Below are 19,432 nucleotides of genomic sequence, written 5' to 3'. Positions count from 1 at the left end.
TGGAATGTCAGTTTTTCCACACAGCAGTACTTTCTCTGATACACTGTAAGTACCTGCACAGATTCCATGAAAACTTCCCTATCGACTAAGATTTTTTTTAATAACCTGAACCTACCCTTTGAAAGTCACTTTTGCCTTGTTGAAGCCCAGTTGTGACCCCACTGTCCCTCTTCCAACTGGTTGTACAAGCTGCTAAATATGATCAGCTCATGTTCATTAAAGCCAGTTCAAATATTCGTCACCAGTTAATGATGAAATAATATCCATTCACTTTTTAGAGCCTGCTAGCAGTGAAACAAGAAAAAGAAATCCAAATGAAAATAATTCTGACAAGAGGAGAATCTGTTCTGCAAAATACTTCTCTGGAGGGAGTACCAGTGATTGAAGGGCAATTGCAGAACTTGAAGGACAGCTGGGCTTCTCTTCTGTCTGCTTGTATCCAGTGCAAGAGGTAAAAAGGGTGGGAGGTGCAGATTGATGCTTAGCAACAAAGCTCTGCCAAAACTTTTGAAAAGTAATTCCTAGAATTTTATTATTACAAGAGTCAAATTCCTGTAAAATGACTGCATGTGCCAAACACTGCAGGTCTAGAGGCCATAAGTGGCAAATTCATTTGAACTCAAAAAGGGGAGGAATCTAAGCTTTTTAATACTTATTGTCAATATACTCCTAAAACTGGGTTCCGTGTTCATAATGTTGTTGTATATTTTACTTCGTGTTGCACTTGATGCCTTGAAATCTCAGAAATAAGAAGATCTTGTCATGGACAGTAATGGTTGCTCTGTCAAGATCCTGTCTGGTTTTCCACTTGCTAGCATTTCACAGAACATACTGTTATAGTGGTGTCCAATAGTGACACTCCTAGTGATAGAATAAATAAGTATGGGGAAAAAAAAGTAGTCTTCTTTGATGGAGCATCAATATTTGCAAATATTTCAAGTTAAAGAGCCAAAGATAATTAAACATTAGAATGCAGCAACTTTTGAATGTATGCAAAGGGACAGAAAATTTCTGATTCTGCGTCTTATTCTTTCAGTTGCAATTAATTTACTAAACCTAGAATGTGTCAGCTAACTTACAGACCTCCTTAACATTCCAAGTTTGGAAATCTTAATTTCTCTTTATTAACCAAACAATGCTTCTAGTTAAAACCTGTAGAATTTTAACAGACTATAGTTTCTGATGCATCTGTCTCACAAATATAGTCTAGAATACCTGTACTTGACTGTATCTCACCACTTAAATAGCATGGGAACCTCCACTATCACAACAAATATGTATTTTTAAATTACAGTCAACTGGAAGGAGCTCTATCCAAATGGACAAGTTACCAGGAAGATGTTCATCAGTTTTCCAGATGGATGGATAAAGTAGAAGCAAGTATGAATGCTTCTGAAAGGCAGTATGCTGAACTGAGGGAAAAGACAGCTGCCCTCAGCAAAGCCAAGGTGTGTTTGACTTACGACAAACAAGCAACAAGGCCATATCACCTTATAGGCAACAAAAAGCCCGTGTATCTGCAAGATTAATCCATGGTCTTGTTTTAATGCTGCCCTGTGTGTGTTCTTCTCTCTCCATTTTGCAGCTACTCAGTGAAGAGGTGTTGAGTCACAACAGCCTGTTGGAGACGATTGAAGTGAAAGGAAGTGGGATGGCTGAGCATTACATTGCTCAGCTTGAACTCCAAGACCTTCAGGAGCGCTATAAGTTCCTCAAAGAAAGAACAAGGGTACAGTTTTTCTTGATAGCACTCCTTGTTTATTCGGCAACAAGGAATAAGGGTTTTCCTTTATCATTTATTTTACAGTTAAATGAGGAGTAAGAGTTTGGGGACAGCTGTTACTTATTGCAACAGAAAGCTATTAGGGCAATTAATAAATATGTCTTTGGGTACCACTGAGCTTCAGATCTTTTCAGAAAGGTTCTAAAAATCTGAAAAGAATCAAGGAGAATAGTCTGAGGTAGTTCATGTCAAAATTTTTATTGACTTCATCACAGATATAGCTTTAGCCATTGTGACTGAAAAGTTGAAAAAATCTTTGAACCTGTGATTTGTGTATGTTTGCAATAAATGTTACCAGGCAATCTCGTGATTCACAGACAGTTGACAACTACAAAGGCTTATTATTGAGCACAAACCTTAATAGCAAGTAAACCGTCTATAAAACACAAGCATTTTATAAGTAGTACATTTAGTGGTAAATATAGATATTGTATATCTGGAAGAGATTTGGGCACAGACAGATAAAGATCAGGATGGGTTTTAGCATAAGATGCAAGACAAGAAGAAATAATAAAAGACCTGGTGATAAATTTAAAGCTGGGTCATTATCTTCAGTTAAACCAAATTCTTCTGTGATAATTAAATAATACCTAATGTATGGTCAGACAGCCAACTTTTCTTCAGGACAGTAGTGTAGTTAAATTGAATTTTGTTGCCTCAGTGATGCCTTTGTCATGTAGAAAGGGCCAAAATTCAGTTTTTCAAACACATAAGTGATTCACTGTTTTGTGGTCCTCTCTTCCACAACTGCATAGAATGCCATGCAAGAATCACAGAATATATTGCAGTTGGAAGGGACTCACAAGGATCACTGAGTCCAGCCCTTAGTCTAGACAGGACCATCCCCGAGAGTCACACCATGTGTCTCAGAGTATCTTCTTTTCTTTTGACCTTGTGTGAATAAAATTGCTCAGGTTTGCCAGAAAGATAAGTAAGTCCTGGGAAGTGCTAGTGAATACCTAGTATTCCTGTTAGTATGGGGATCCTATATCCATGACCTTTTCTCTTGCACAAAGCTATACAGACTGCCTGTATTTGCTCAGTTTGAGCAACAGCATGGGAACAATGAGAAAGGGATGGTAGTTCACAGAGGCAAGAATTCTGTACCTCTTCCTCATGCAGCAAGAAGCTTTTTCCTATTCCCATCTAATATCCCAAATGATTGGTCTTTTCCATTCCCAGCTGTAGTGATGATGTTAGTGTCAAGAGTACATTCAACCCTTAGAAAGAAATTTGAAATTCAAAGCAAATAGCTGGAAAGTGAGGAATGGTCAAATCATTTAATAAGCCTTTGGCCATGTGGGAAACCTAACAAGATTCCCCAAGAGTTTGTGGTCCAAGCCTGAGCAGACCAAGACCTGTAGTTTCCTGTGGCCACTGTAATGAGGCAAGAGAACTGGTCTCTCTTTTCACCTTCCCACTTCTGGGCATGGAAAGGCCTTGTAAAAGATGGCCTTGTGACAATACTTGTGTTTTCTTCCTCTCTCCCACTAGACAGACCTGTTAGAAATAAAACATAAGGGGACAGTAGGTTCATGGCTGCTTTTTATGAAAGTGTTTATCTGTCTTATGAACCTGCTGCCCTCAGATGCAGCCTGTCTTGCCTCCCTCAGAACTTGATTCCTCATTCCTGTAATTTCTGAGAGGGTGTGTATTACATGTATATTTTTCTTGCACTTAGAAAGACTACTCTTGTGCTAATATATGACACCTTTCCTTCTGTACCCCAGATATGGTAATATTTTAGTGCTGTGATGTGAAATTATTGTAACTTGCTCACCGACATATACAGAAGCATTGTAGTCTGTTTCTTACTGTGTTCTGTAGGAACTGCCCACAAAGAACTTGGGTAGTCTTCAAACCTAGGACAGTAGATACTCTTAATAGAAAATTCTTATCCTATAAGCAAAAAAAAAAAAGTCATGCAAAATGAAAAATTCAATTTCTAAGCTCATAAGCTTATTAATCAAAGAATCACAGCATATGCCAAGTTGGAAGGGACCCATAAGGGTCATCAAGTCCAGCTCCTAGCCCTGCACAGGACCATCCCCAAGCGTCACACCATGTACCCAAGAGTATTGTCCCAATGCTTCTTGAACTCTGTCAGGCTTGGTGCTGTGACCACTTCCCCGGGGAGCCTCTTCCAGTGCCCAACCACCCTCTGGGTGAAGAATCTTTTCCTAATATCTCACCTAAACCTCCCCTGACACAACTTCAGGCCATTCCCTCGGGTCCTGTCACTGGTCGCCGGAGACAAGAGATCAGTGTCTGCCTCTCCTCTTCCCCTCACTTCAGCAAAGCTAATTTAAATTGATATAAAAATCAAGGAAGTCTCTTGCTATTAGCAACTAAGCTATTATTTAAAAGTAATCCCAGATCAAAACTAAAATCTCAAAACTCACAAACTTATGTGAAGAATCTGAAGGATAAGTATCTGTACCCCTACAAGTGCCCCCTCTTTCCCTGTGGTTGATTAAACCATCTTCAGAGTCAAAGTCCTCTTGATTCTAGGAAAGCTCAACATCAGATACAAACTTTTCCCCTTGATGGATTTCTGAGTTTTATGTTTTCTTGGTTGGATGATACACTAAGATATGTATACATATGTGTAAATATTTTAACAAACAGGAGGCAGTAACAAAAGCTGAAGGACTTCTTACATTACATCAAGAGTACCAAAAAAATTTGAAGGCCTTTGAAGTATGGCTGGAGAAGGAAAAGGAAAAACTTGACTGTTTGTCACACCTTGATGGTGATGCCCAGGAGCAAGAGGCAACACTCCGAGATTTACAGGTACGTAGTTTGTGACAAGTAAAACCAAAGAAAAGAAAAGAAAAATCCTGCTTGTAAAATAACACAGTAATATTAATTGCCAAACAAAAATTGTATCCAGAATAACTTTCAATCACATTATATGTGAGCACTTTACTGCTCAATTTGGTTCCAGTAAAGTTAGTGGAAATACTGTTGCTCATTTCCAGAAAGGTCAGGGCTAGAATGGAATCTCGAGGCATACTAAAGCTTTCTTGAAAGTATTGAATTTGTGTTGGATGTTGGTCTGCCTCTTCTTTTCCCTGTGTTTCATGAAATATCAAAAGTATTTTCATTGGTGTTTCATCTTTGGTTGGTTACAGTACAGATGCACCTACTTTCAGGCAGTTCCAGTCATGTAGGCTAGCTCCCATGGTGAGGTGGGAAGATTATTACTGAATCACTGTAGTGACACTGAAAGGTGAACCTATAGTACTTCAGTAATTCCCCAGTTATTATCTTAAGCTGACGTAAAATACTTTAATGTCTGTTGCTGAAATCTGTACTTGAGATATGAAATGTTTCTTACTTTATTCCAGATACTGAGAAGGTCTTTGTATGATCAGGGACTCTGCATATATTTCTTCTTATTATAGTTTACTGTACAAATATCCATTTTGAAAATCTGAATATATATCTCAAATCCAAACTAAGATGAAATACAGTTGTTTTTTGTTAAGATAATTTCCTTGTTATATTTTCTTATCAAATTGAATCTCTTTGTACTTTTAATTAAGTTCTAATAAGCATTAAAATGCCACACATCTGGAAGAGGGTATTAAAATTATTTTGGAGTGTTGTCTCAAACATATGTTAAAATCAAGACGTTTGTTTGTTTTAAAACATTGAAGCCTCTATTTTTAAACAGATGCAATTGTAGAATCAGTCTTACAGTCTGCTTGCCACACCTGGAAAGTTTTGAATTTAATGCTGTGGGGAATGTGTTGCATCCATCCAGTGCTGGCTTGGGCATTTAATTTCAGGACTAATAAACTTAGCATGAAGGGAAATAATTTAATACATGCTTTGTCAATAATTTTCTGCAGTTCACTTATCAAAAATAGTGATATTGTAGTTTGCTTTGTAAGTGATCATGCTGTCACTGGTGTTCTTAGAGACAAGACTGTGTCTAATATATGTTTATGCATAGATACCTAAAGGCAATACCTAGCTGTTTTCAGTAGAACCAAGGCATTTTCTGCCATGTGTGAATTAAAGCTGTTAATGTAGGGTATGTAACTGTAACTCTACCTTTACAGGACCTGCAGGTCCACTGCGCAGAGGGACAAGCATTATTGAATGCTGCTGTCCATGCCAGAGAGGAAGTGATTCCCTGGGGCATTCCTCAGATAGAAGACAGAGTCCTGGAATCCTTACGGCAGGATTGGCAAGTTTATCAGCACAGGCTTTCTGAAGCAAGAAGCCAATTAAATGCCACTGTGAGCAGACTGAGGTTAATGGAGAAAAAATTTCAGAAGGTTAACGACTGGTTAACAAAGCTGGAGGAGAAAGTTGCTATCAGGACAGGGAGGCAGTCTGATAGAGCAACAAAGGAGATGCAGCTTCAACAAATGAAGGTAAGGAATAGAGTTAAGGAATTCCTTAAACACAATAATTTGTGAGGTTCCCATGTCAATTCCTGATTGCACTGTGAAAATGAGAGCAAAATTTGCAGTTTATTCTGAGGTGATGCCTAAAATGATGGATCCAAGACAACCTTGTGTCTTCTGGATCCAGGTTCCTGTCACTTTACGGGTAGAGGTATGGCTATACCAATGTTGAGATCTTGCAGGGAGATCTGGAATTCATATGCTCTGTGGTATGTGAAGATGTAACTGAGTACAGATTGGTACTGGAGTGGAAAAAAATTAATATGGTAACAATTGTGACCAACTGTGTTATGAAGTGTCCACTGTGTCGATGTAATAATTCTCCTTTAGTCACTGCAAGGAGAAGACATGGTTCTGAATAAACACAGGAAGCAGATTTGAAGAAGTTCAAGGTTACACTTTACAGCCACCTTTAAAACTTCAGGTGAATTCTATAGCAAGTCCAGGTTGCATTTCTATTCTTATTTTGGGGGCGGGTGGGGGAAAGAAGAAAGCATTGAATCTGTTGTAATGAAATACAGTCCATGTGATATGAAAAAACTTCCAGCATATTTGTTATATTAGCCTTCATCAGATTCTGTTTTATTTTCCAGTTGTAAATGCATGTTTACAACCATGTATTTGTTTTCCTTTTCAATGATTTCCTGACCTGGTTATAAATACATCCCTGATATGTTTAAGATGTTTGAATCAGTCCTATAAGCTTGCTAATTTCTTTGTCATAGAAGTGGCATGAAGACATTACAATCTACAAAGATGATGTAGAGGAAGTTGGGGTATTGGCTCAGCAAATACTGGAGGAAAGTCTCACTGCAAGTAGAATGGGAAGTCAGGCTACACAACTTACATCCCGCTACCAAACTCTTCTTCTTCATGTCTTGGTAAGTAATGGAAATTAATTTATTGTAACATCATACATTGTCAGTTAAGAAGCAAATATAAACAGACTTTTGTAATTAGACTTTATCAGACTTTGTTCATCACTGTAGACTCCATAATATAACATTCACATACATATTCATATAAACACACACATAGATTTCATTGGATTAAGTGTATTACAGAAACATAATCAGGATATTGCAGTATAATGACCTGTTACTGTCTTTTTTGATAGTTTCAGTAGAGAGATTCAGGATATGTTTGAATGCTAATCAACCTCTAGAGAAGTATTTTCAGGTTCTCACTGATACGCATAGGTGTGAAGAAAATTTGAATTGGTAAGGTACAGTCTTCAGGTTACTGTAAGTAGTAATTGCTTCATAGTACTGTAATCACAAGTCACAATTCAAAGTTCAGAATGTAAGTATATTTTCAGTGTTCAGAATTAACTCAGTTTTAACATTAATGATTGCCATATGTACACCCTGACAAGACCCCTGTAAGAATGATCCACTACTTATGAAAGCACTCAAACCTATGTGTTTAATCTTTGTATAACAGGTTTTATTAATAAATAGCAATTTATTGTTATCTTCAGCCAGTAACAATGATAAAAATCTGGGTGGTCCTTGTTTCTTCCCCCTATCTTCCATACTTGTTTGAAGGAGCAAATAAAGTTTCTGGAAGAAGAAATACACTGCATGGAGGAGTCAGAATTGTCTTTTAGTGCTTACACGAATTGGTACGGAGCTACTAACAAGAACTTCAGAAATGTGATCACCAAATTTGACGTGGTTGATAAAGCAGCACTGGAGAAAAAAGTGCAGAAGCTAGAGGTACAGCTTTCTCAAATGAAATTTTGGTTTCTGTTCATCAAAAAGAGGCTATACTTTAACATACATCTTAACAGTCACTTGAAATTCTGACTTGCCTGGAGAAGCTAATGGGATAAAGACCACGCAGTGTAAAACTTTCTGTTTCTCGTGTCGTATACACGTTAGATCACAGTTTGGCTGTTGAGGTTGTAATAGTCCTAAATAATATAATCCTATCCTTCCATAAGGCATGCATATGTGTTTTGTGTAGATTAAAACTTAAAATAAATTCCCATTGCAAGTATGTTTTTCTACCACTATGCACTCTGGCAAGAAGTGCTTCCTATTTCTCCTCATTGAAACAGTACTAAAACTCACATTTTATCTCATAGTTGTAGATGATCTTTTTGTATGTCCTGCAGCTTAAGCTGCTTAAACACTAAGGGAAAGCTTTCATCTATTCTAAAATTTGGAGTATGGATTCTCTCCGAAGAGCCCTCAGTTTCTCTGTTTATCTTTACAAGCTCACTGCAGAACAGAAGTATTTGCTTTATCTGCTTCCTTCCATCTTACCACACCTTAATTCCAGGCAATTTTGTAATGAAAAGTCCACTTAGTTTCCTTAGCAATTTCATCTGTGTCCTTAGCAAAATTTAAAAAATGGTGTTAGCTTCTAGATAATGGAACTACAATGAATTAAAAATAAAAATAAAAACAAGGCAAGAGTTTCCATACATTTTCTGTTAACCAACCTTTCCTTTACAGCTACTATTGAGTGATATGGACATAGGCCACAGTTTACTGAAATCAGCCCGGGAGAAGGGGGAGCGAGCTATAAAATACATGGAAGAAAGTGAAGTTGACCAGCTAAGAAAAGAAATTGCTGATCATGTGGAACAGCTTGAAGAGCTGGCAGGCTCCATCAGGAAAGAGCACATGACTTCAGAGAAGTGTCTTCAGCTGGTTAAAGAGTTCTCAGACAAGTACAAGGCACAGACTCAGTGGATCACAGATTACCAAGCCATTTTACATGCTCCAGTGGAGCCAAAGAGTGAACTCTATGAGAAGAAGGCCCAATTGTCCAAATACAAGGTAAAAAGGGGTTATCTCATTGTACAACTGAATTGATTTTAATCTAGTGATTCTCAATAAATTCTCTGATCAGGTATCCAAGTTTCTTTATAGACATGTGAGATGTCTCTGATCTGGATGTCCTAGTCAGCATCGAAATGAAAATGTGTGTGATAACTGTGTCTACAAACCAGACTGAGCTCCTGTGTTTGGAATGTGAATGTCCTAAAAGGGCTTCCACATCTGAAAATGTCTTGTTAGGGAGCAAAATTCTCTTATGAGTACACATGAGTAATGGCATTGATCTCAGCTGAGTTGATTGCTGTTTCAGCAAAGATAAAAATCAGTTGGTCTTTCTTCACTGTAGACATTGTTTACACTGACTTAATCAGTTTTCTGGTTAAAGCTGGATGTCCCAGCTCAACTAATATCTCAAGACAGTCAGATGTTATGACCTCCTATGTTTTTAGTTAGGATTTTTATGAAGTGTTTGGGGTTTTTTTTCTAGTCACAAAAATGAGTAGAAAATTTGCCAGCAAACCCCATTCTCCTAATGATGTTTGTGTAAAGTACTCCAGGATTACAGATGTTTCACGAAATGTGTACTGTTTCTGGCTGAGGTGGAGCTAACTCTCCTCATAATAGCCCATATTGTGCTTTGCTTTACATTTGTGGCTAAAATGAATGGTGTGGACAGAAAAGTGTTTTGGTTATTGCTGAGCATTACCTACATGGCATCAAGGCTTTCTCTCTGAAGTTGCCCACTGTTCCTTGCTGGTTTCCCTACTCAAAGTCATATGTCATAGCTGTGTGCTTGCTTCCTACATGTTCAAGGAGTTGATATCTCACTGTCATTTGGTAGAGGCTCGTATATGCCATGCTGTCTGAGCCAGTGGTACAAGGACGTGACAGATCAGATTGCTTACTTTTGAGAGTACAGTGTTAGGCACTCATCTGCACACCATCTCATTAAGGGGATGGCTTTGGTCATACTTTCCCACCTATTTTCAGAACTTGTTCCTCTGAACAAGTTTTATCCCTAGCACTTGCCCCTTCACACATATTAACTCCTTTTGCTTCAGCAGCTCCAGATTGTCAGCCATCCTGCTAGCCACTCACTAAAGGAGCAATTGTTTTTAGAGGCATGCAGGGCATGGCTGAGAAAGATAATCCTGTGCTGGTAAACAAAGCTCCTCTTTTCTGGAAAAGATGATATATACCATAATAGAGGACTGTGCTTCAGATCAGAGGGAAGTTAGTGAAATACATCTTCAGTGATCAATAGATATATTTTAATTCTTGCTTGCATTGTAGTCCATACAACAGACTGTTCTGTCCCATGAACATTCAATAAAGTCAGTGGTTGAAAAGGGAGAAGCACTTTTTGACCTGGTGAATGATGTGACTCTAAAGAACAACATTCAAGACCTTCAGAGCAGTTACCAGGAGCTCTGCAGCAAAATAAAGGTAAAAAGTCAGGAATAAAACTCGCATTTCTTCCAATTTGCTGTACTTTTACCCCTCTTTAAGAAGTTAGTAAGCTGTTTCATGCTGCCATGTCTGTACACAGAGCCAGGTACCTTTAATTACTTCTGATGGTTTTGTTATGGGTTTTTTTGGGGTTTTTTGTTTGTTTGTTTGTTTTTTGGGGGTGTGGGGGGGGGCAGACAGGAGCAACAGGCAGTTCTTGAATATGGATGAAACTAACTCAATATATTTAACAAAAGTAGCTGAAATGAATTTTGAGTGTGGCAGGTGAAGTCTTTGTACTTCATAGCATTAAGGAGAAAGGTATCAGTGACTGGTCTGTACTATTGTTACTATAATTGCTTTTAATACATTTCTAAATGCATTATTTCTTGAAGGTACAGATGTCCCTAAATTATACGATTTTCTCTTATTTCTGCTTCATCTTCCACAGTCCCTGTTTAATCTAGTTTAGCTGTTGAATAGAAGTCCTTGGAGAACATAAACTGCAAGATGGATATAATTTAATTCGACAAGGGCATTATTAATTAACATTGATTTATTAGTCCATATGCATGTAGTACTTTGAAAGGCCTAATGCTTCCAAGTATGTCCTAAAGTGTGATTATTCCTAAAGCTTTTAATAGGTTATACTCCTAACAAGGATAAGCTCTGCAAACCATATTAGTATGTATGTTTGACCTAGACACCTTTAATTGCCAATCCACCCACCAACAGGAGATGATTTTACTTTTTTCGGAGTTGACTTTTAGTTTAAAGACATGCTTCTGATCTCCACCACAAAATTGATATCTGTTGCATCAGATTTAATGTTGATGGCTTAAATTTAGAGAAGCTTATGAAAACTCTTTCTTAAAGAGAATAAATACATTTTAACTCAATGTGTACATTCTGAATTTGCCTACCACAGTTACAGGCAATATGTATGTATAAAGGCTGTAAGTAGTAGGGCATCAACCAAAACATTTGGTGTGTCAAGTGCAGTCTCTCAAAGAGCTTGTAATAACTGTAAGTGAACTTAATGTCAAGGTGAGAGTGTTCATTTTCTCAAAGTAAGGAGATCCTCGGTCTTCAAAGTATAGTATTTCATCTAGATTGAAAATACTCCTTAGTAGCACAGAGTTTCTGCACAGAAGTAATCCCTTTGATGTTTTCCTTTACAGTCTATTCATGTGAGAGTCCCCCACGGAAATATAAATTTAGATGACAACTCTTATTATGCTTTCAAGGTCTTGATGGGTTTTGGTTGGTTTGAGGTTTTTTAAATTCTTGTAATTTTGTGAATATTTAATTTAATTTTGATTATTGTGGACCTGCAGGCATATGTTGAAACCTTAGAGGTGAGAGTAAAAGAACATGAGGATTACAATAGTGATTTGCAAGAAGGGGAGAAATGGTTATTACATATGTCCAGCAGATTGGTCAGCCCTGACCTCGTGGAAAGCAACAGTCTTGAAATAATCACTCAGCAGCTAGCTAACCACAAGGTGAGTTTACTATTGGTAACCTTCCTTCATCCAGTAAAATCGAATTTTGCTTCTTTGCTTCCCTGCCTCCACTCCAGAGCTCTAATTATTTGTCATTCACTTGTTTTCTTCCACTTACTGCTAACTGTGTAAATAAGTGTCAGTGTCATTAACGCAGTTTAACAAATCTAGCTTTTGTTAGGATCATTTCTTGGATGAGAGTGCATCTACGCAAGAGCTTTGTTGTACTCTGATCTGAATTCTGTGTCAGTTTGTTGCTGAGACTTCCTAAGAAATAACCCCCAAAAAATCAGATTGGGGTCATTTTCCTTCTAAGGTATTTTTTTGGTCTGGAACTTTTAAGATTAAAAAAAATAATAATTTTTCATTTCTTTTTTTTCATCTGTTAGGTTGTAGCATTTCCTCCATTGCTTTTATTCAAGGTATTGTTATGGTTGCTATTAGTGATGATAGTTCAGTACATCGATAGCCATTGCTTTCTGGAAGATAAAAGAAAGCAAAATCCAACCCTCCACATCACTGCCTGAAACTGAGATTCCAAGGGAAAATATTGAAATCTTTTAATCTGTTGTGATTAGTGTGTTATTCAGTAAGTAACTTCCTTAGATAAAAATTTGGCTCCACCAAAGTCAATGGAAAGAACTGTACACAGTGAAAGAGCTCATGGAATAAGATATAATTGAGCATGAGATTTCATTCTCATTACTAGGCACAAGATAAGGTGGAGGAGCCCTGGAGGGCATGCAACAGAGGAAAATTAAGGGTGGTCTAGAGGCCTGAGCATACAGTGTTTACACATTATGACAGTACTACTGATGTTTCTGTGGGATATCTGTGTAAAGATTTTTGACGATGCCTTTAGAATGAGGATACACTCTAATAGCTTGACTATGACAATACATGTTACCTGAAAACTTTTTTTTCCAAATCTGAAGAGTATTTAGGGTAGGGGAAAAAAAAAAAGTTCTGCATCACAACGTATTTCTTCAAAATTATTCTATCTGTTTCTTAGGCTATCATGGAAGAAATTGCAGGATTTGAAGATCGTTTGAACAACCTTAAGAGTAAAGGTGATTACTTGATCAGTCAATGCGCAGAACATCTTCAAGCAAAATTTAAGCAAAACATACAAAGTCATCTTCAGGGGACAAGGGACAGCTATTCTGCCATATGCAGCACAGCCCAAAGAGTAAGTCTTGTTTAAAAAAAATTTTTGTGCCATTTAAGAATAAAATGCATTATTATTTCTGAGTAGTTCTTTCTTTAAATAGTGAAAAACTCTCTCCATTGTTTTCTTTTAAACTGAGCCAAGTTACTAATGTAGCCCTTTTTCATTACTGTGCTTCAGTTGTATTCCTTGTGATCCAAATGTTGCCTTGCAGCCAGCAAAACTAGTTGTCTATCAGTTCTTACCTTGATCTCCCCACACCTTAACTACCTTCATGTTACACTGGCTTCTGAGCAGCTGCAGCAAAGAAATTAGAACTATCCCTACTTTAAAAACTAGGGAGAAAATTGCACTCTTAGTATCAATAGTTTGCAAACATACATATAACAAGTCTCAACTATGTGCACAGAAATACTATCTCTCTTATTAGACCCAGAATATACAGTTAAGAAGGGCTAGCTGGGTCATTCTGTTAAACCAATTAGGAGATCAAGCCAGCAGTCAAAAAACAAACAAGCAAAAAACCCCAAAACCAAACCAAGCGAACAAGCAAAAACTAAAACAAACAAACCCCCCAAAACAAACTAAAACTAAAAAAAAAAAAAACAAACAAACTCATACAAAATCAATGGCAAAATGTTGAAAAGGAATACAGAAATAAGAGATGATGCTCTTCATTTGCATCTTGATTTTTTCTTTCCAGAAGCTGTGCATTAGATATTGTTCATCTTCTTCACATATTAACAAGATGTAGTGAGAGCTTAAGGAGCTTTCAGCCTTTGGTACTTTGTACAACAGCTAAAATAACCCCCGTCTTAATAATTCTGTTTAATTGTGGTTTCCAACGTGGGGGAAGAGAGACAATGGTGGTACTTGAAAACGTTATAAACTTATAAAATGTTTTATTTAGGTGTACCAGACTTTGGAACATGAACTCCAGAAGCATGTAAATCATCAGGATACCCTACAACAGTGCCAGACTTGGCTGTCTACAGTGCAGTCAGAGCTAAAGCCAACTACCTGGACACCTTTCAGCCTGGCAGATGCAGTTAAACAGGTAAAAATTCAGCACTTGAAAAAGCTGAATAGCCTCACTTTTTGTTCCCAGCTCCAAAATGAATACCTGGGTGAAAAATAACTGTAGGTAAAAAAATGAAACAGGGCTTTTGGTAGCTTAGCTTAATGCTTAGAAATACGTACCTGAAAAATGTTGTCTAATTAGATTAAACCTGTTCAGATACTCCACAAATGTGTTTAGCAGAGTGGTTGTGTCTTTTTATTTGTCCAGTTGCCCATCTGTCTACTATGTTACTGTATGAGATCTGGTTTCACAGGCTATTAAAACAATTTTTCAGCCTAAGAGCATACAACTGACTCTAGCCCATATTAAGCATTAAGACTGCTTTCTTTGCTTCTTGATTATTTTTAGTAACAATGTGTTTTACGTTGGATATGTACCTTGTTTTTAAATTAAACTGGTATGGTGCTAAAAATGCTGGAATTCATAGCTGTCTCATCCAGCCTCTGGCTTAATAAAGATCTTGAAATACTAGATGGCAGATCCACAAGGGTACAGGAAGCAGGGCGTGTGACAGTGGGACCAGCAGGGCAGCACCTTCCCAGTGATGTGCAGAAGTGCAGCTCAAAGGTTAGGTGAGCAGAGTCCCTCTGATGTCATCCACCAGCTGGTGACCATCAGGCAAGTAAGGATGAGGCCAATCCCAGGTGAAGGTAGCGAGGCAGGGCAAGGCCAGGAGGATCAGCCAGGCACGGATGCACCTATTGTGTAGCTCAGGTGAGTTCCATAGGTGTGTGAGGGACTGAGCTTACCTGCATGGCTGCTGTATGCTTCTCCAGTGATCAGGTCCCAGCTGAACAGTCATAGCTGTCTCTAAGCAAAAGAGCCAAACCACAAGGAGAGTGGGATACAGGTGGCAAAAACCCTTTGGTACCCTGACAGCCCTGATCTTCCCAGAGGATTAGGCACCTGTTCCTGTGCTTGACTGTTCTTAGTGGGAAAAGTAGTTTCCCTCATGTAGGAAGAATTCCTTCAGACCTTCCAAAATGCCACATACTACAGCCCTTTGTTGTATTTATGTCTGTTTGCCAATATCTCTTTTATGGGGGAAGAGGGAAACTGGGCCAAATCAGTCAGGGACAGTTGGACAAATATAAGTACAGAAGAATAATCACTTCCAACAGCCCGTGCTCTGCATTCTTGCTAATACAGTCATTTGGGTTTGCCACAAGGGCACACTGCTGTTTTTTTTCAATTTTTTGCCCACAAGGACCCACAACAGGCCCTCTGCACTAGGTGATCAGTCATCCCTCCTCCCTGGGACTCTTATGTTATTGCCCTGCTTGTTAGCACTCAGATAATTTTCTTTTGGGATAAGGAAAGTCTACATAGGGAGAAGTGGACTTCTATGTGCAGTGTCAAGAGCAAGAAGCCTCAACAGTGTCATGTTGTCCGATCTTGCCAATCACAGCTACTCGGGATGTTGGAAGGTTTTCAGAAGGTGTGGGAAAGTGTATTGTACTGCTGAGCTGAATTCTTCATGATGTGTCAGACCTAGGAGAATTTTGCAGTTATAGGAATAGGCCACTTTGATAATCCCATAAAACCCTCCTTCCCATTCACATTGGGAAAGTCGGTCACCTTGTGTGTTTCTATCCAAAGCTTTATTTATAAAGAAATAAGTTAGCTTATGCGTATGTCTCTAAGTGCTTTGATAATTGGATGATAATCAAGTCTTTAAGGTTTCCTCCTTTCCATAATTATAACATAGCAATCTTACCTAATAAAATAGTGTATATCTACAGTTAATTTTATGGAAATAATAAGCTAAAGCAAAAATATTAAAATGCATGATTGTAATAAAATAAGGTATTATTTCCACTGTCTCAGAGTTTATTTGAGAATGTCCTCTCCCAGGTTAAACATTTCCGGGCTCTGCAGGAGCAGGCCAACACGTACTTGGATCTTCTATGTTCCATGTGTGATCTGTCAGATGCCACAGTGAAGAGTACTGCAGCAGATATTCAACAAACAAAACAAACGGTACAAGATAACCACAACAACCCACTTTTAATCCTATTTAGAGCTTTAACGGCCCTGATCTGTTCCCTTTTAAAGAGGTCATATTGGGTAACAGTTTACAGAAATGTCATCTTACTTTCTTCTTAAGTATTTCCTTAGAAATAGCTTTCTCTTTATGCCTTTTTTTTTTTTCTTTTTTTTTTTTCTATTATTAAATCCACACGTTGCCATCCTGGTACTAATACAAAGGCACAGAACAAAGGTTGCTAAAGGTATTTAGGCAATGTTACAAGATGTTCATCTAAAGCCACAGAAATAACATTCTGTGGAAGAAAACCTGATCCAAATCATCTGTTTTCATAAAACACAATTCAGTTTGTTCTTCTCTGTATTTTATTAAAGCTTAGACATATTTTATTATTATTATTTATTCAACAATAGAGTGATGTTCATATTAGGGTATATGAATATATTAGGAATATATTAATTATAATCTTCAAAATTTTTATGGTTCAATTCATGAAACAAAGTGCATCTATTTCAGCATATTAATTTATAGAAGTGTACCTCAATTTTAAGTTTTAAATTAGCTTACTACTTGGTTTTAAAATAGAGCTATAAATAGAAGTTACTGGAAAAGAAACATTATAAACATTCCTGGTTTTGGAAAGATGAAAAATTTAGTTTCACTTACATGGACACACAGGAGAAATTTTGAAACTATTTCTGCCAAGAGTAAAAATCTAATACATACAGTAACAGTATCCATACCAGAGAAGCAGATTGTACAAATCCAGGTAACCCATAAAAATATGGTAGTCTAAGTACTGAGTAGCTGAAAAGCATCCCAAACATCAGAATAAGATTTCTCTTATTCTCTTATTCTTATCAGATCTTATTCTGATATATATTTTTGATATATAAAGCTGTGAAACATTTTTAAGAAATCACAGATGGTAAAGTGCTGAGATATATTAAGCTGGTTGAGTGTCTAAACCTTAAAGGCACCCAACTGCTGTATTTGGAGCGAAAGAAGCTGTGTCACTATTGGTGTAAGAGGATTGATGGGCTCAGATCCAGTAAGTATTCTTGGCATTTTAGAAAAGACATATAAGCAAAATAACTGGGCTAAGTGAATTAAATGGAAGTGTTTAGTTTAAGCTTTTATTTTGCAAATGTGAATGCATGTAGAGCATGCATGTAGAGCCTAGCAATATTCATGCCATACAGCAGACTAAATTATACAGTTAATTTAAGCTTTAACAGAGGACTGAGAACACTGAAATACAGAGTCATAAATATACTTGCTTCTCTCAAGGGTGAATGATAATTAATTTCTTTTTTTTTTTGTTAACCCACAGCTTTTCTTTGATACAATTTTGTGACTTTTGATAGTTAAGACTCTTTTTATGGATAATATTAGCCCCTTCAGAATCTAGTGTAGAAATTGCTTTAAGTACAGTATTGTACTCAGAGGAAGAATGATATTCATCCTCCATTCTCCAAAAATAGATACATTAAAGTATTCCTACTCTTTTTCATTTCTTTTGTTCTAGATTGAGCAACAGATAATGCACTCACAGTATTTGTCTCAAGGTTGGGAAGAGATAAAACAATTGAAAGCTGAGCTCTGGATATATTTCCAGGATGCGGATCAACAACTCCAAAATTTAAAAAGGAGACGGGCAGAGTTGGAGCTAAACATTGCCCAGAATATGGTACTCCAGGTTAAGGTAAGGAGACTGGGTTAAGAACAGAAGGTAAAATAGAAGTTCATCGTGTAGCTGATTTTATATTATATGCACATATTGCATACAATGGCTAATATGCTCTAAGCAAGAGCAGAAAAGACAGAGAAAAGAGTGTTTCGTTATTGATGTTACACGGTGATTCAGAGAGCAGAAAACTGTTCTTTAGTGTTTTTCTGGCTTTGACTTTTTTTAGCAATAGGCATTTTTCAGACTACTGTTCTTATTTGCCTTCCCTTTTAGAGTACTAAATGCTGGTCGCAGTGGATCTGAAGATAAAATCTGCAAATTGGGCTTGCTAAGTTCTTTGATTTCTATACTTCTAAATAGTTAAGAGTATTTCAGAATTAGTCCAGGAAGCTATTTGATGTTGCTGATCTCTGAGAATAGGTATGACAGAAACCCAGTTCAAGTAATGAGACAAATGCCTTCAAATCTTCACTCATTCATTCCTGAAGAAAGAATTTTTATTACCATTCTGTACACATCATAAACATCGTTAAAGTAACAAAAGAAAGCAGATAATTTCTTTATTAAACGATTAAATACTTTGGTTTTGCATTTTTGGTCTAGACATTGCTTTATTCTTTTTCTGATAAGCTAGGAATTAGGTGAAACATAAACAGCACTTCCTCTTCATGTGTGTTGTACTCACATGTTTGAACAAAGTCATAGCCTTTGAAGATGCCTCAGTGCAATCTGGACTAAATGCTATTATACTACCTATCATTAGAGTTCAGGAAGAAGAAGGAGTCTCTATTTCTTCACTATTTCAGTCAGGAACTTTGAATTAGAATGAAAGGGTGACACCTGCTGTATTGTCAGATGTGGCACAGTGTGCATATTTGCCCTGGTAAAGGAAGATGCCTAGTTCCATTTGAAGCAGTCATGAAGAGGAGTGTGAGCTGGGCTGTAACATCTCTGCTTAGAAATTCTGCCAGCCTTTGGTGAAAACACATCTTCCCAACAAAGTGCTGGAGCTGGGAACTCTTGTTTAGTTACAGTTACTGGAACTAGAGTTTGGGAAAAGATTGTATTTGCCTTAGACAGCATGTAAGGGCTGAAAAAATATTTGGTTAGTTTTATGTGTCAGTATATTGTATATTCTGCTTTTTCGGATCTCTCTGACTTCTTATTTGGTAAGAAATGTGTATGCAGATGAACTCCTTTAGTTATTAGTTACTAACTAAAATAACAGTCATACCTTGGTAGTCACTGGCTTTGTTTCAATGACATTGATAATGGTTGCTATTACAGAAGTAGGAGCAATACAAAGTACGAATGTGGAGGTGCACTGACTCATGGACTCTGCTTCTTATTTTTAGTTTATAATGAAAAAGGAAAAGGAAAAAAATAAGCTAGAAACAGAAGCAGCACTGGTAATATGAATTATTCTTGGAAGGCTCAGATGATCTCGCATGTTTTAGTATATGGTGGGAGCTGTGCTAGTCTAGAAGCCTGGACAACAAAATGTGACTCTAACATGATTTGTGTTTATCACTGGCACTTGGAAGTTCCTCTGATTTGCT

General features: G+C 37.3%; 1 protein-coding gene across 17 annotated transcripts in view; it reads left to right on the top strand.

Moving 5' to 3' along the window:
- The window catches only part of SYNE1 (spectrin repeat containing nuclear envelope protein 1), a 298,651-nt gene that overhangs the window by 149,886 nt on the left and 129,333 nt on the right, over positions 1-19,432 (top strand). For all 17 annotated transcript variants that reach the window (XM_050314877.1, XM_050314878.1, XM_050314876.1 and 14 more), the window contains 14 exons: positions 279-451; positions 1,295-1,448; positions 1,586-1,729; positions 4,412-4,576; positions 5,854-6,171; positions 6,930-7,085; positions 7,752-7,922; positions 8,667-8,993; positions 10,287-10,439; positions 11,780-11,947; positions 12,960-13,136; positions 14,026-14,172; positions 16,051-16,176; positions 17,712-17,888. In XM_050314877.1, coding sequence (XP_050170834.1) covers positions 279-451; positions 1,295-1,448; positions 1,586-1,729; positions 4,412-4,576; positions 5,854-6,171; positions 6,930-7,085; positions 7,752-7,922; positions 8,667-8,993; positions 10,287-10,439; positions 11,780-11,947; positions 12,960-13,136; positions 14,026-14,172; positions 16,051-16,176; positions 17,712-17,888 — 2,556 coding nt within the window. The remainder of the gene's footprint in view (positions 1-278; positions 452-1,294; positions 1,449-1,585; positions 1,730-4,411; positions 4,577-5,853; positions 6,172-6,929; positions 7,086-7,751; positions 7,923-8,666; positions 8,994-10,286; positions 10,440-11,779; positions 11,948-12,959; positions 13,137-14,025; positions 14,173-16,050; positions 16,177-17,711; positions 17,889-19,432) is intronic.

Source organism: Myiozetetes cayanensis, unplaced genomic scaffold, assembly GCF_022539395.1.
Source record: "Myiozetetes cayanensis isolate MyiCay16 unplaced genomic scaffold, myiCay2020 scf2-11, whole genome shotgun sequence".
Taxonomy (NCBI): domain Eukaryota; kingdom Metazoa; phylum Chordata; class Aves; order Passeriformes; family Tyrannidae; genus Myiozetetes; species Myiozetetes cayanensis.
This window is presented reverse-complemented; position numbering and strand designations above follow the sequence as displayed.